This window comes from Molothrus aeneus, chromosome 1 (genome assembly GCF_037042795.1).
Source record: "Molothrus aeneus isolate 106 chromosome 1, BPBGC_Maene_1.0, whole genome shotgun sequence".
Classification (NCBI taxonomy): Eukaryota; Metazoa; Chordata; class Aves; order Passeriformes; family Icteridae; genus Molothrus; species Molothrus aeneus.
The window spans coordinates 77,045,047-77,060,549 of record NC_089646.1 but is presented as its reverse complement, the minus strand read 5'-3'; the positions used below and the strand labels follow the sequence as shown (position 1 = coordinate 77,060,549).

The 15,503-nt window shown below is 35.8% G+C and overlaps 1 protein-coding gene across 6 annotated transcripts in view; it reads right to left on the bottom strand.

Annotated features, from left to right (window-relative positions):
- The window catches only part of CDH18 (cadherin 18), a 490,995-nt gene that overhangs the window by 149,142 nt on the left and 326,350 nt on the right, over nt 1-15,503 (bottom strand). For all 6 annotated transcript variants that reach the window (XM_066559563.1, XM_066559523.1, XM_066559548.1 and 3 more), the window contains one exon: nt 14,074-14,554. In XM_066559563.1, coding sequence (XP_066415660.1) covers nt 14,074-14,301 — 228 coding nt within the window. In that variant the 5' untranslated portion in view covers nt 14,302-14,554. The remainder of the gene's footprint in view (nt 1-14,073; nt 14,555-15,503) is intronic.

Sequence of the window (15,503 nt, the reverse complement as noted above, 5' to 3'; positions counted from 1 at the left end):
TTGGAGTTACACATGAAACAAGGCAAAGAAAGATAAGAAGAAGGAAACTGGAAAATGGAAACTGCAATGGGAGAAGTTTTAAGTGAATGGAATCCAGCTGAATAATGAAGGCTGAGGACAAAGCATTTCTGCAGATTATGAACAGACTTTTAATTTTGCCTCCACTTTCTTGATAGTACTGACAATGGGGGAGGTATGCAGGTGTTAGAAAATAAAGTAACTGGCAACAATTCAACAGAGGGGAATACCATGAGAAATTAGAAGCATTTCAAAAGAAGTTTATTCAAGGTAAATCAGGAGAGCTGACAAACTGGAACACTCTCCCACACAGAGAAGATTCCTTTTCTGCACTTGGTATTCAAGAACTGGAACATTACAGATAAATTTTTTGGAATAAGAGTCTTATTACAGTTGTAAATTCTCAGGTTGTTGGTTGTGTTTTGTTTTGTTTTGTTTGGTTTGGTTTGGTTTGTTCTGGAGTTTTTTTGGTGTGTTTTGTTGGTTTTGGTTTCCTTTTTTTTTTTTTTTTTGCAGGGGTGGGAAGGAGGGAAGGAGGATGGGAAGGATATTTATTATAGATATCAGAAATGGGTCTATCAATTTTCAAGAAATTTAACTTACTCATTACCTACTGGGCCAGAAGGGAAACTTCTACATTCCCTCTGGGTTGCCTGTGTGGCTTGATACTTGCATCACAATTCTACCTAGGGCTTTTTAAATCATGGTTTGCAACAAAGGGCTGACAGAGAAAAATATTTCTACTTGATAACTTTTTTTTGTGAAGGAATCAGAAACATTACTCTAACCATCTGATTTCCACTCAAGTACACTTGTATATGCTGCCTAATTAGGTCTTATGCATACCTTCTGCACCTGGAACGGGGAAACCCTGGATGTTTAGACAGACTAGGGAATGAAATTCTGGAAATCAGTGCTGCAGAAAGAGACCTGGGGGTCCTGGTCGATGGCAAGTCGGACATGAGCCACCAGTGTCCTGGCAGCCAGGAGGGCCAAGTGTGTCCTGGGGGGCATCAGGCACAGCATCACCAGCTGGGCAAGGGAGGGGATTGTCCTGCTCTGCTCTGAGCTGGGGCGGCCTCATCTCGAGTGCTGGGGGCAGTTTTGGGTGCTGCAATGTAAGAAAAACATTGAACTGTTAGAGAGTGTCCAAAGGAATTTACAAAGATGGTGAAGGCCCTTGAGGGGGAGCCGTATGAGGAGCAGCTGAGATCACCTGGTCTGTTCAGCCTGGAGAACAGGAGACTGAGGGGAGACCTCTTTGCAGTTACAACTTCCTTGAGGGGAAGAGGAGGGACCGATAGTGATCTCTTCTCTGTGGTGATCCGTATCAGGACCTGAAGGAATGGCCTGAAATTGTGTCAGGGGAGGTGTAGGCTGGATATTAGGAAAAGGTTCTTCACTCAGAAGGTGTTTAGGCACTGGAACCATTCCCCAGGGAAGTGGTCACAGCACCAACCCTGACAGAGTTCAAGAAGTGTCTGAACAATGCTCTCGGGTACATGGTGTGACTCTTGGGATGTTGCTGTGCAGGACCAGGAGTTGGACTTGGATGATCGTAGTGGGTCCCTTCCAACTCAGCATATTCTGTGATTCTGTGACTTTATTAACCAATGTAATAATTATCAATATCCCTACTGAAGTTAGAGAAGTGTACTTGAGGGATGCAGAGGTGTCACTTCAATAAAAACTATCACTTTCTGCAGTTGATTCACCAAGGGAAAAGTAATGCATAATAGATGAAAGACAGTATAGTCTAAGGTAATAGTTAATAGCTCTATAAGTAAGAAGGTAGCCAAAGTGAAGAACAAATTACAGATTTTTCTCCTAAAAGTGTTTTTATTTTGAATAAATATATAGAAGGAAGTGGATTCTCGGTGTCACTGGTTTAGGTTCATATACAGAGGCTTCTCAGTGGCATCTGATTTTCTGACAGTACCGACACCCTAAAGTCAAAACTGGAAAGAAACAAATCAAACAAGATAACAATATGATTTAATTCATAAACAATGCACTAAACTGGAGCTACTGAGTATCACTAGCACTTGTGAGACAGAAGAGTTTTTTTGGTTTGGGTTGGACTTTTTTTTTCCCCACACACTGTTGCCAATATTTAAAAAAATACTACCATATATTGCACATATTTCAGCTTTTACCTGTAACCTACATTAAAATTTTTCATGATCTTTATGATTAATGATTTAAATAAACTTTGAGTCAGTAAATTGTCAGTTTTCTTTAACTATGAGAACTATTCTTTGTTCTTGGAAAGAATCATGTGACTATATTTTCATGCAATGTAGATAGAAAATCGAGAAACTATTTCTTCCAAGTAAAATGTAAAACAAGACTTGCTAGCAGTCTTTTAGACATGTAGAGGAAAGGTTTTCTAAGGAGGATGGACTGGAAATTCTGAATTCATCACTGATATTCTCTGACACAGTCAAGCTTGGAATAATATTTAGTATCACAACAAACCCTTGTGATACAGGTGTGTGACAGGCAAAAGTGCTTTTTGTTAACATTTATCTGAGCTATCTGTATTTGTGGACATACTGCTCTGATTTATTGAATGCATGGCCTTTCTGTCAATGTGCCATAATTTTTACATGATGAATTGCCTCAATTCATTATTGAGAGACTAATTAGGAGCACTGATGTAGCATTAAATATCAAATAATGCTATACTAAGCAGTTTCACCAATTTCATACATGAACAACTGCATTGTTTCCTTTATTTTTAAGCTGTCACCTTTCTTTTTTTTCATGGTCTTTTTTTTTTTTTTTTTTTTTTGCTTTTGGGTTTTATGATTTTGGCAGCTTAGTATGACTCTTACTGCTTGTTGGAGTGAAGGGAAAGAAAGTAAAAAACCATTCCTGATTCATATTACTATATTACTTAAAACTGTCTAGGTCACTACCCAACCCACTTCATTTTATTTCAGCCAGAAGAGTCCTCCCCTATTCAGGTGTTTATTATACTACTTCCAAAGCCATAATTTCCCATAAAAAATCCTGTACCCAGAAAAACAACAGCTGTAAAAGAATATAAAAATTCCAGAAATGAAGCTGTTAATTGAAAATATGGATTTTATCAAATAATGTGCCTAATAATCTAATTAGTCTCTTCTCATACAGAGACTGTTCTATACTTTACATCAGCCTGGTAGCTCTTCTCTGAAATATTTCTTTTGCTGTGGAAAGACATAAGAATATGAAAACCACGATTTGCATTTGGGGTACAGGTGCACTGTGGTTTTAAAGAGTTACTGGTGGGGGATTTTTCCCTTCCCAATGATTTCTAGTATTGAGTTTGTTCATTGGATTGTTTCCAAGCACTTAGCTGATGGAGTTTTATCTTAGAGATCATAGAACCTCACAGTCCTTTTAATGAGTGGTAACTGTTAATGCAGTTAAAACTACTCAACTCAGTTGCTGCTCATGTGCCTCCATCTATCTTTATCTGTACTGAATTTCAGTCATTCTTGGAAGGTCTTTCTGCTAGACTTCATTATGGTTGGTCTTTCCCTTTTTCTTCTCAGCTTCAAATAATTAATAAAATGTGTCACCTAGCTATTTGTCACCTACCTGCTTCCCACAAATAGTTTAAAATGTTAAGTGGTATTGCTTTTACTCACATGAAAGTTTTGGGGATTATTTTGAGATTGTTTTGTTTGTTTACTGTGTTGCTATAACTGCACACTTTGGTCCTCAGGCACCAAAGTAATTTTACATATCTATATGCCAAAATTATTTGGTTAGGTGTTTCTTCTTGGGTTACTGCAGCAGGTATGTGTGATAATTCCTGTTCATTTGTTGATTTTCTCCAGAGTCTCTCCCACAATGCCTCAGTTTGAGACTTCACCTTTGATACATTCCTCATAAAATAACTGTTCAAGGTCTCCTAAAGAGATTAAAAAGCATTCTTTTAGTTATTCTGCAACAGTCTTGTTTTGTTTTCTTTAGGTTTTTTATGTCTCAGAAGTGTCTTCTGTTACAGTAGCCTCTGGTACGCTTCCAGATCCCCATATTTCTAAAGAATTTTTTTATTGCCAGTTTTTCCTCAAAGTCACTTTAATGCATTTTTTTGCTTCAAAATTAACATGTAACATTTCTCAATCCTTTCTAATTCTCTCATTTGGAAACAGATTTTTTTAAAGGCTACACCTTTATTTGCCCTCACTACTGTATGATTTGGTCATCCCAACCTCCTTTAGCCCTTCATGTCTTTGTGTCATGGGTATTTTGCATCAGCTTCATGCATTGCTTAAATTTTGATTTAGTTCCTCTTTTTTAGATTGATGACTAGATAATTTCTGAGGCAGATATTTTTTATGCCTACAGCCTTTTGATATTAGGGTTCAAGCTCAATGTAAAATTCAACCTGTGTTCCAGGGAGTAAGTGAAGTCTCCCATCATTGCTGCAATTTTCCTGTCTTAGAATCTAATCTGAACACTCAACACATCATCAGCAACTTTGTTATTTCAGTCAGCAGGATATTGATGATGTTCTCACAGTTTTAATACTACATCTGAAACAACCATACAGATGTCAGGTGCTGTTTAATTTGTTGAAAGTTATGTTGCCGTGATTTCCATCCAAGGTATTCATATAGAAACTATTCATATATCTAGATTGTGCAAACATTGCTTCTGTAATATTTCCAAATTCAGAATTATACTTCTTTAAGCCACTATTGACTTTTACAATTAAGATTTATAGTTAATACTAAGTAATATTTTATATATATTATATATATAAATATATATTAATATATATATATATATATATAAATACATATAAACACTTATTAAAAAAGCTTACTAAAAAAAAGGTAAAAATCGACCATACATTTCAAAATGGATTTTTATTATGGGCATTTATATTTAATGGAAATTTATATTAGTTATAAACATTTCTATTTGCTTTGCAACCGTACACAGAAACACTTTCCTGAACAGGCTTTCTTAATGTAAAGGAGGGTGTTTGTTTGTTGGATAGCACCTCTTTTATCAGTATCACAAGAATGTCTCAAGCGGGACCTTTGCATATTATGAAAAGATCTCTTCAGTAGAACTGTAGTTATTAGTATGTCTTTCATATGAAACCTTGAAAAGCTCTCCTTTTTTATACTGATAGCTTAAGTATCCATTATTAAAATTCACAGGAAGACAATGAAAAACCCCACACTTTGTCAACAGTTAAGGTTACACATATCTGACAACAAAACAGTCAAGGACATGCAATGATCTCATGCCATACAATTTAATTGTACACTAAGCCTGACTTAAATCCAAAGTGTAAGTTTATGAATACAAACTATTAACTCTGATGATTGGAATTTTTTTTGTTTGTAATCTGATGAAAAATTAAAAAATATTAGAAGAGCTAAAATGAAGACCTGATACAAAGATATTTCTGTAACAGTTCTATCTCCTGTCTTGAATAGCTCCATACAGGCAACATATCTTTTAGAAACCTCAACAAAATTCTGGAGAACAGACTTTTTAGCAAATGGTACCAAGATCATGAGAATACAAAGATGACTTTAAAATTATTCTGCTCTAATCTCAGATGTGAAGATTTATCACTGCTCAGGTTCTTGACTGTAAACCATTGTGCATAATCTGAATGCAGACCTCATCTCTGCACTTTCTTTCCAAACAAAGAGGCTTGAGTTCTTCTTATTGTTATTTAAAGTATATTTAAATTGCAGATGATAAACTTGAGGGAATAACTATTTAAATGAGTACCAACTGCTTTCCAAGGACCAACCAGAGCTAATCCAGCTAGGCAAAAAAAAAATTAAAAAAACCATTCTGAAATCGTGCTTTCATTTTTTTACAGGCTGGAGTTTTCCACTACAATAAAGATAAAAACCTAGAGTATTTTAGAAACTAAACATTTACAAAAACATTTGATCTCAATATTCGTCACTGTGATTTTAGTTCATAGTTCCATAGACTGTGTGTTATATGATTAGAAATGACAGAGAACTTTTAGATTTAAACCTTAGTTCTCCTGCTTTACTTGTTATTGTCTCACACATTTTTATTGCCATTAAAAAATGTGCATGTGTTGTAGAACAAAAGAAATTACAATTTAGCATTAGATACAAATTTTCTATGAGAATTGAAGGATAACATCTAGCCAGCGTAACTTCTAAGGCAAAGAAGCAATTGCTGAGAAGGCACCACATTCAAAATCAACAAAACTGAGTAATTACCTTTACAGCTGTACAGAATATGGTATACAAATCACCCTTGGCTACCTCCGCTGAGTCTAGGAATATTGCAGTCTCATAATTGTCTGCTTCTCAGACATTTTGAGAGTAAGTAATAAACTACTAGACCTGAAATTCTTATCCTGTTACAGCATCTTCATCTTAGAAAAGAGACCTAATTTTGATGTTCAATTTACTTCACCTTTTTAAACCTTTTTAGCTTGTTATACAGTAAACGAAATTATTTAGACTACAGTTTGAATCATTCAACAGAAGTATTCCTGTCAGTGTTTAAACAAGTCACATCCAGATAATATGTATAATATATAATATATAATATAATATATAATTTTACAAATATATCCTGAATGAGTTGATAAACTATATTGAATAGCAAATTGATGTAGCAGAATTTTTTAAAAGACAACAAGGCATGTGGGTGTTGAAAGTTACACAGACAATGAACATGAATGACCACCTCTCTTAAAATAAGGTCAAGAAGATACTTGAGAAGTAACTGGCATGCTAATGAACACTGGAGTTTATCAACATACTTTCAGCTTCATTATCTATTGATTTACAATTAGATGGCAAATATCCTTTAAAAACAAAGTTATTAAGATCATAATTAATATAAAAATTGCTTGCTACAATTAATATAAAAATCCTTGCTACATCTGATAGATCCAATTGGTGTAAAACCTCTTTTTAAAGTTTCTGTTTATTTATTTGTATTTCTGTTTCTGGGATTTGGTTTGTTTTTTGTTTTTTTGGTTTTTTTTTTACAGACAGCAATTATATGGCTATTTTACATAGTTTTCATATAAAGACTGTCAGAGGTTAAGAGGCTATGCATTCAGAGTATGGCATGAGTTAAAGATGCAATTACAGAGCAGGCATGTTGTACCACATCAACTTCATGGTGAGTCAGTCTTGGCTGACTCCTAATCACCAGCCCTGCTGCTCTCTCAGACCTCTTTCTTAATATCACAGAGGGAGAAAATGAGATGTAGCAAAGTTCATAGGCTGGGGAAAAAAACTGAGATCACTGACTAGTACCTATAACACGTTTAACACGGGAAAATTGAATTAAATTTCCCGGCAATTAAAATAAAGTTGCATGTTGAGGAAAAAAAATGCAAAAAAAAATTAGAAACAACTTCCCCCCACACCCGACTTTTTCCCAAGTTTACGTTCAGTCCTGACTGGTCTCTCTCTTCTCCCCTGGGGGCACAGGAAGTTGGGGAATGGGGGTCAGCGGGCAGCCCACAGCAGCTCCCCTGTGCATCCCCTCTCCTCACATTACCCTTGTTCCAACGTTGAGTCCATTCCCAGGGGCCGCCGGGCCAGCCCGGCCCGGCCGGGCTCTCTCCCAGGCCGCAGGGCCGTCCCTGCCGGGTCTCTCCTGCCCCCGGCCCTGCTCCCGCTGTCCCCTCGGGGCTCGCAGGGCTGTTTCTCGCTCGCTTCCCCTGGCTCAGCCCTGGCTGCCGGGCAGCGTTTTGCCCTCCCTTGCCCAGGCTTTCCCCGGGGCTGAGGGGCTCAGCCGTGCCCTGCGCTGGGGCCGCTGCAGCCGCTGGCACCGCCTGGGGCCGGCCCGGGCAGCCCCGGCACAGCCCCGGCGCTGCCAGCACTTCGAAATATTAAACCAATTAATGACCAAAGTAAGGGAAAAAAAGAAAGGCGGGAACAAGGCCGGATTTTCTCTCAAAAAAATTACTGCTAAACCGTTTAAGTGAGAAGTGGCAGTTCCACAAAAAATATGTTGGTTTCATCAGCACCGTTGTTCAGTGTAAAGATTGGCTGCTGGTGTGGCAAATTCATGAAAGAATAGGAAGTAAAAAAGAAAAAAAAAAAAAGTTCTTCAGTCCATAATAACTTCAGGGAAGATTAGATCACCTTGACAAAATTATTTTGAACCATTAATTTAAATAACAGTCTTCACATTGAGAGCTGATGTTTTGCAATATAGAACTGACAGACTCTATAAAGCTTCCTTGCAAAAACAGTTATTACTTTGACATATTAGACTTAATGTAGCTGTTTTGACTTAAAAGAGCCAGTTTCTTTTTGGTGCAATTTCATGTTGACTTAAACGAAGTTAAACAAGGTAAACACTTTATTCTATGTCTTTGGACTAGGACTGAACTTCAATATTTTCATGCTTTTCTGTTTCTTTGGTTGGTCTGTCAAGTCAAAAGGCCCCTGTCAGTGCCATGCTTCAGGAAACCTCAGATATAGCTGGGCACACTGGAAGAAAGTCAGACTGATCTGGCTGATGAAATGTGTCTGTTCTCTTGGATGTGATTTTCCCCCAGATGACCTTTATATATTTAGAGATGCCACTTAAAAAAAGCCCAAACCCAAAAATGTAAAGGTCCACAGCATTTTGTGGCTTGTAGAATTCAAGTAGTATGCCTTCAACTTTTAAATGTGAAACTAAATTAGATTTCTCAAATGAAAGTAGGAGGCAGCAAAGTTGCCTGTGCAAACAGAACTCAGGACAAAACAAGTACATACACATGCCTTTTTATTTGGGAAAGCTTTGGGTTTGGAAAGAATATTAAGTTTGCTTTTTTGTAAAAATTACAATAAAAAAGGAGATGGCTAATGTGATATAAGGCCATATAATGTTGTGCTATACTGACATTAGATTTCTTATTCATGTTGTTCTTGCTACTACATTTTCCCTAGGTATAGAGGAAAATTATTTTATATAAATACATTATTTGTGAAACTAGCAACCCAAAAGGTAGAAAGTGAGATGCATGTTATTTGAGAAGTTGTTTTTGCTTCTGATGACACTTGTCTACCTTACAGAGGCATGAAAATGGCTAAAAAATCATGTGCATGTATTTAGACTATGTCATCCAAAATAACCTTTCAATTTTCTCTACTATAAAATAAATGTCCTTTTTATCAAAATAAATTTTGGAACTATGTGCTTGTGCTAAAAATGTTGGAGCGTCTGATATATTTCTTTTATGTAAACCTCTAAAATGGAATAAAGATGTTTTAATTGTTAAACTCCAATTTTATTTTTTTCTTGGCACTTATTCTAAAACATACATGATGCCCCCTTACTGTCATTAAATCAGAGATGGGAAAATCTCTTGATCTAGTCAGGGAAGATTAGATTCACTGTCTTGTATCAGAACCAACTTATTGCAATAACACATCACATATTACTTTGAAAAAATAATTTTGAATGACAAGTCTGTTATGCTGAATTTATGTTTTCAAGAATAAAATTATTAATTAAAAGAATTGCTAACTTGTAAATCCAATATAACACCTGGAATTCCTTTCCTAATCTAACTTTCAGTAGAAATATTTCAAGACACATTAAAAATCATTATTTTCTTCTCCCCTTTCCTATATTCACACTCATTTCCAACTGTTCCATACTTCCTTATCTCTATCAATATTAATCTGAAACTGTTTTTTCATTACAGGTAAACATGTAAGAACTAAGTGAAGTGTCATCCCCCAAACTAGGGAAGAAAAAAACACTTGAAAACCAATGCAGATCTGAATTCCTGAACAGTCATTCTTATTTACTCTTCAGAAGTCATCTGAAGTGGGTTAAGAGGTGGTGGTTTGGTATTTCAGAGATCCAAAGGGTTCACAGATAAATTTTCAGTCTTGTGCATCATATTCCTCTGCTATTCAGTCCTAATAGCATGACTCACTCAGCTCCAAATCCACAGTGACCTTCATTTTATCACTGCTTATTTACTTCCCTCTCCAAAGAAAAAGCACAGCAAATGTGTAGTTATGACTTGCATCCAGTACAACTGATTTTTAGAGATATCCTTTTAAGAAGGAGCAGACCCTCTGGAGACAGAGGTGTGAAGGTTCAAAATGAAGAATGTTATGGACAGAAACACATAGTCTTCTTCATTTGTTTCCTAAAATTCTTTTTTTACTATTTTTTCCAAATGATGAGACATGAGTTATCTAACCTTGAAACATGCAGAAAATGCAAGAGAAATGTAAACTATATCAGCTAAGACAAATGAGAGATGTAAAAGCTTGCAGTACTATAAATTTTTCTAGATTTCTACAGGAAAATGTTCATTCCTCTGATCTGGTGCAGTAGGTACCTGACTCATCATCAGACCCTAGTGCATTCACTAACCTTGCCCCTTTCTGCACTCATGGCTATAATTTCATTTGAAATTTACATCAGTGACACACAAAAGACAAGAAGTCCCATATAACTGAAAGCTCAGGCTGTGCATTCAAGTTACTTATCTGAGGCAATGATATTTTATCTTCCTTACTCAAATTTCCACAGATTCTGCATTGCAAACACACCCCCCCCCCCCCTACACACACACATACTTTCACCTGCAGGTGAATAGTCTCTCTGAACTAACACTTCCAGATACCGTGATCATTCAGAAGTTTTCCAGAAACCATCCACAAATAATTAAAAATTTTGGTAAAAGAAGTCACTGTGGTTTTAAACACTTTAAAGATACCTTTTTAAATACAAAACTATTTTTTTGGGTTCTTTCATCAGTGAAACATACTTTGAAACACTGCAGACTTGCCCTATGTGCAACAGCAGGGAACCAGCTCAATAATCTGAGAACCTCAGACAATATCTACAGAAGGATCATTTTCCATTTCTACAATAAGCTAATCTTACCAGGACCTGTGTCTCACCATGTTCCTGGAAAAACCTGGTGAGTATGGTTAATAGGGATTAATTCTATACAGAATTCTCCAAATAACATTTTCTCGGAGAAAAGGAAAAATGACTGAGGAATGGGGGGATGTTTGATATTAAAATATAATGATAATTTGTTGTCTTAACACTGTTTTTATGATGATGGCAGTGAATTAATCCATCCTCTTGACAGTCATTTCACAGTAAGAATGAGAAAGCTTACCATTTTCATTGCTGCTGACCTACCTTATTCTTGTTCTCACTGTGCATTTCCATGACAATGACTGTGAGCATTATAACACCATTGTACATAATGACTCTGCTTTCTGTGATGTTACTCCCAAATTGGGTGTGAAATATGTGAAAGGACACATCTGAAATGGAAGAACTGTCACCAGTGAAGCAGAGTAGTCTACAGAATTAATAATTGACAGAATTGACAGCATGCTACCACCCAACAGAAATCTGGAATTGAAGAGCACTGACTTCCTTTATAACTGAGGGGCTTTGTGTGAAAATTACTTGTCAAATTAAAGGCATGTAAAATGAGACCTTGATGAGGTGTGTACAATTTAATGCAAAATTAGTAAAAAATATATTTTTCTAAAATGTCTGTTTTTTTGTGTTAAATGACCACTACTGAAATTTTGGTAACTCTTGATATTATGACAGTCTCAGTTCAGGCTTTCACCCCCCCCCCCCCCCCCCCCCCCGCTTTTCTTTTTTTTTTTTTCTTTTTAATTGAAAGTATATGATATGATATGCCTGAGCTAATATAATTGATCTTTTCTTCATATCAGGTCATCAGAATAATCAAACCAAATGAAAAATAGAGTACAGTTGCTTTCAAGTTCCACAAAGCTTTTGCAAAGACAAGCTTACTAATGTTGTGAAGTACTCACAGTAGAAAATTATGAGCACCAGAGGGAATTATTTGAGGAAAATGGGAGAAAAACTGGTAAGTATAGAGGGAGAAATGTTCTCAAACAAGGCATGCAGTCACATTTTGACCACAAAGGATTGAAAGAAATTCTACTCATTGATCTCTGTAAATGTGGCATTAATAGAGTGGTCAGAGGATGAAAGGAAATATATAATAGCTTCGTAAGAACAAAAAATTGAAAGGGACCATGTTTAGCTCACTGAATCCAGGCTTCTGTTCTGGCATGCAATCATGTCTATAAATGCTTTCATAAAGACAAATATGCTGTACTTTGAAACACCTTCAGCTTTTATTTTTTTTCTTTTCCTGTTAGTAACCTCTTTCAGAATCTGACTTATTCTTGTTTTCATTCTAAATTTACTAAACAGTGAATTCTAAATTAACTCACAGCCACCAAAACCTTATTTTTTCAAGTAAAATTGTAATCAACCTAAATAGCTTTCATTTTTCATTGTGGTTTATTCGGAGGTGTATTTATAGACTATCATGTGCCCACTTCTATTATTTATGGAAATAATTAAACAAACATATTTTATTCTCCATTACTATCCCAGCCATAATGTTCAATTCTTTCTGTACAGTTTCACATATAAATCATTTTTCTTGGCTAAAAGTAACCAGAAGAGCAAATAGGACAACATTATTTTCCACAATGTCTTCAGTGCCCTTTATCCCTTTTTTCCTATATATCAGTTTTTGCAGCTTAATATTACATTCACCTTCTTTAAGACATGACACTAGATCTGGTAACCAGCTCTTTCTCCTCCTCTCTCAATTACAGTAAATCATTAGTGTATAACAGAAATTCATTACGTTGTTCTCTATTCCCAAGCTTTACTCTTTATTTCTATATCCAAACCATATTCATAATATCTAGCTCTTTCCAGACAATGTTTTCATTCTTCTGCAAAGCTTTGCATCAACAATATTTTTGCAAAACTTTTTTCTATTCCAAAATAATTTATGAAAATGTTAATCAGTGTAAAGCTGTCTGAAGGCATATCTCCTCATCCCTTACCCCTTTTAAAAGCTTCTTTTTCAATGCAAATCATTATCTCCATTTAGAAAGGTCCTTTCTCAGTTTACATTTTCTTCACATACCTCAATAATTTTTGGCATTCTGAAATACTTAATATTTTACAAAGTTTGGTATAACAGAACATTTTTTTTCAGCCTTTGAGTTAACAGTCTCTTAAATAAAGTTGTTCCACTTCCTATTTTTAGTTCAGAAGATACTGCTCAAATTTGGAAGCCCTCACTACTGGTTCCCTTGCATCACTTTCTACAATATAAGTTTCAGAATTCTAATTTCAAGGGAAACTAAAATGATTTTTTTTTTCCATGCCCTCTTCCCCATTACCCATCTTACTTTACCCCTCATATTCTATGTATTTCACTGATTTCATTAAGACTCATGTAGATTGTCTAATAAAAAAATTCTATCATAATGCAGCAAGACAGTCTTCAAGGAGAGCAAAACTTCCTCTGTCATATATCATGGGTTAAAGTTATACAGAGAGTTGTGTGTTATTTAATGCAAGTTAAAACCCATGCTCTACAGACAACATTACATATGATGAATCAGACTTCAGCTGCTCAGGCTTCAGTTCAATTACATTAGTCCGAACATTATGTCTGAAGCTCACGCTATATATCAGAATATAAATGCAGAGCTTATTCTTACAGACTTTTGAGGAAATCTAAGAAGTAGCACACCTTGTATCTCCTAGTATGAAAAAAGCCACAGGGGATTTCATTTTGGAGACCCTACACTTTTCCACCCTACACTCAGAGTGGAATGAATACCCTCTGGAGCTTAGACTGCATTTGCAATATTCCCTGAAGCATAACTGAAAATACTTCTGAAATAGTTTGGAAAAGCCATTAGCAGTGACCCCATGCATTTAGGATTCTGGAAATTGATGTAACAGGATCAACTGCACACACTCTGTTTAGCTAAGCTCAGAATAAAAACTATTTTATCATATTTTAAATTTTTCATCCTATATACTTTTATTTATCCTTTTGATAATAAACAAAGTATTCACAGGCAACTGGCAAGTTCACTGTAAATCCATGTAGCAATCCAAGAGCTGTCTTCCCTTAAAAGAAGAGGTGCCATCTAAGGACATAAATGATCTGCCTCTTATCAGGGCCACATTTCTAGGAATGGAAAAAAACAAACCAAAGCCAAAAGAGAACAACCACCTTACCTTTCCTACATACTGAGGATCTGGTCCCATGTGTTCTTCTAAAACAAAGAACTGATTCCATACCCATCCACGCTTTGGACGGTGATGCACTTCTGTTTCGCCTTCTATGTGTTTGGTTTGATTTCTGGTCACCTTGATGGAGCCATGGTGAGCAGCTCCATAACACCTCTGTACAAAACAGAGACAAACTAGGACTGGGCAGATACAAGATGTACTTGTAATTCTCATTGTAGGATAAGATTCCTGTTCAAGGTTTTCTTTCTCTTGTCCTTTTCAGCTGTAATCCTTCAATAAGTTCCCGAGAGAGAAGGTGAAGTCTGCTTCAGAAATACAGTCCAAATTAGGTTTTTCTGCTTGTTCATGGTTTAGCTGCCCATTTGGGAAAGCTCAAATTATATTTACATTATGAAAAGCAGACTGGAAAAATTGATATTTCTTCTGAGGTCTTCACAATAGAGTTCCACGGCCGACCATTTTCTATCTAATATGAAAAGGAAAGAAAGACACTTACTCATCACTAAAACCAGCAATTTTCAGTTTCTGACCTTAGATTACACTCAAAGTTGTACTAAGCACTCAGTCAAAGACTGCCATTGGAACTAAAATTTCATTTCAATGCTTCCTGTAAAAGCATTTCCTGATTGTTTATGTTAAAATACAGTAAGACAGCATGGCTCCCACAAGCTGTGAAAACACTCATAATTAAAACCTGGATGATTCAGAACAGTTCCTTTGGCTTTTACCTACAAATCGTTGACCTGGTCTGGCAGTAGAACAAAATCACTGCTACAGTGTCATTAAATAGTGATCTCTAAATCATTTCACATGAGTTTTTGATGTTCTATACACCACAAAGATATCCAGCTTGATGAAAAATATGTAGTCTATAATGGGTTTTGAAAGAATGCCACCAAAATGAGCTTTTAAAATTCTGAGTAATACTAGAGCATACTGACAGGAAGCTTCAGTCAAAATGTGCATTTTTACACATTTTATATAAAGCACACCTTGTGCTCTATACAAATTCAAACCAAAATCATCTAGGACATCATAAAATTATGTCATACTGACTGGAATTTCATGTTGTTTTGATACCAGTATTTTCAGTATATTGGCAATATTTTCTCAGCCTCAAAAAGGAAAATGTAACCTGTTTTATTACAATAATAAAATGTGAATATATGTGGAAGTTGATGTATGCTTAAAGCCAAGTACCTTGAAAATAAAATATTTCTTCAACCTTAGAGAAACAGTTACATTAAATTAACCATTTGTTCAGTTATCTGATGATATCAAAGATTATCTCCATATCAGTCAGTCCATCAGGAGTCTGAAAGCATGCAATTGAAACTACAAAAATTGGACTCTTCCTATATTGGTCTTCTTTGAGTATCATAAAGCTACATAAACACAAACATGAACTACATAAA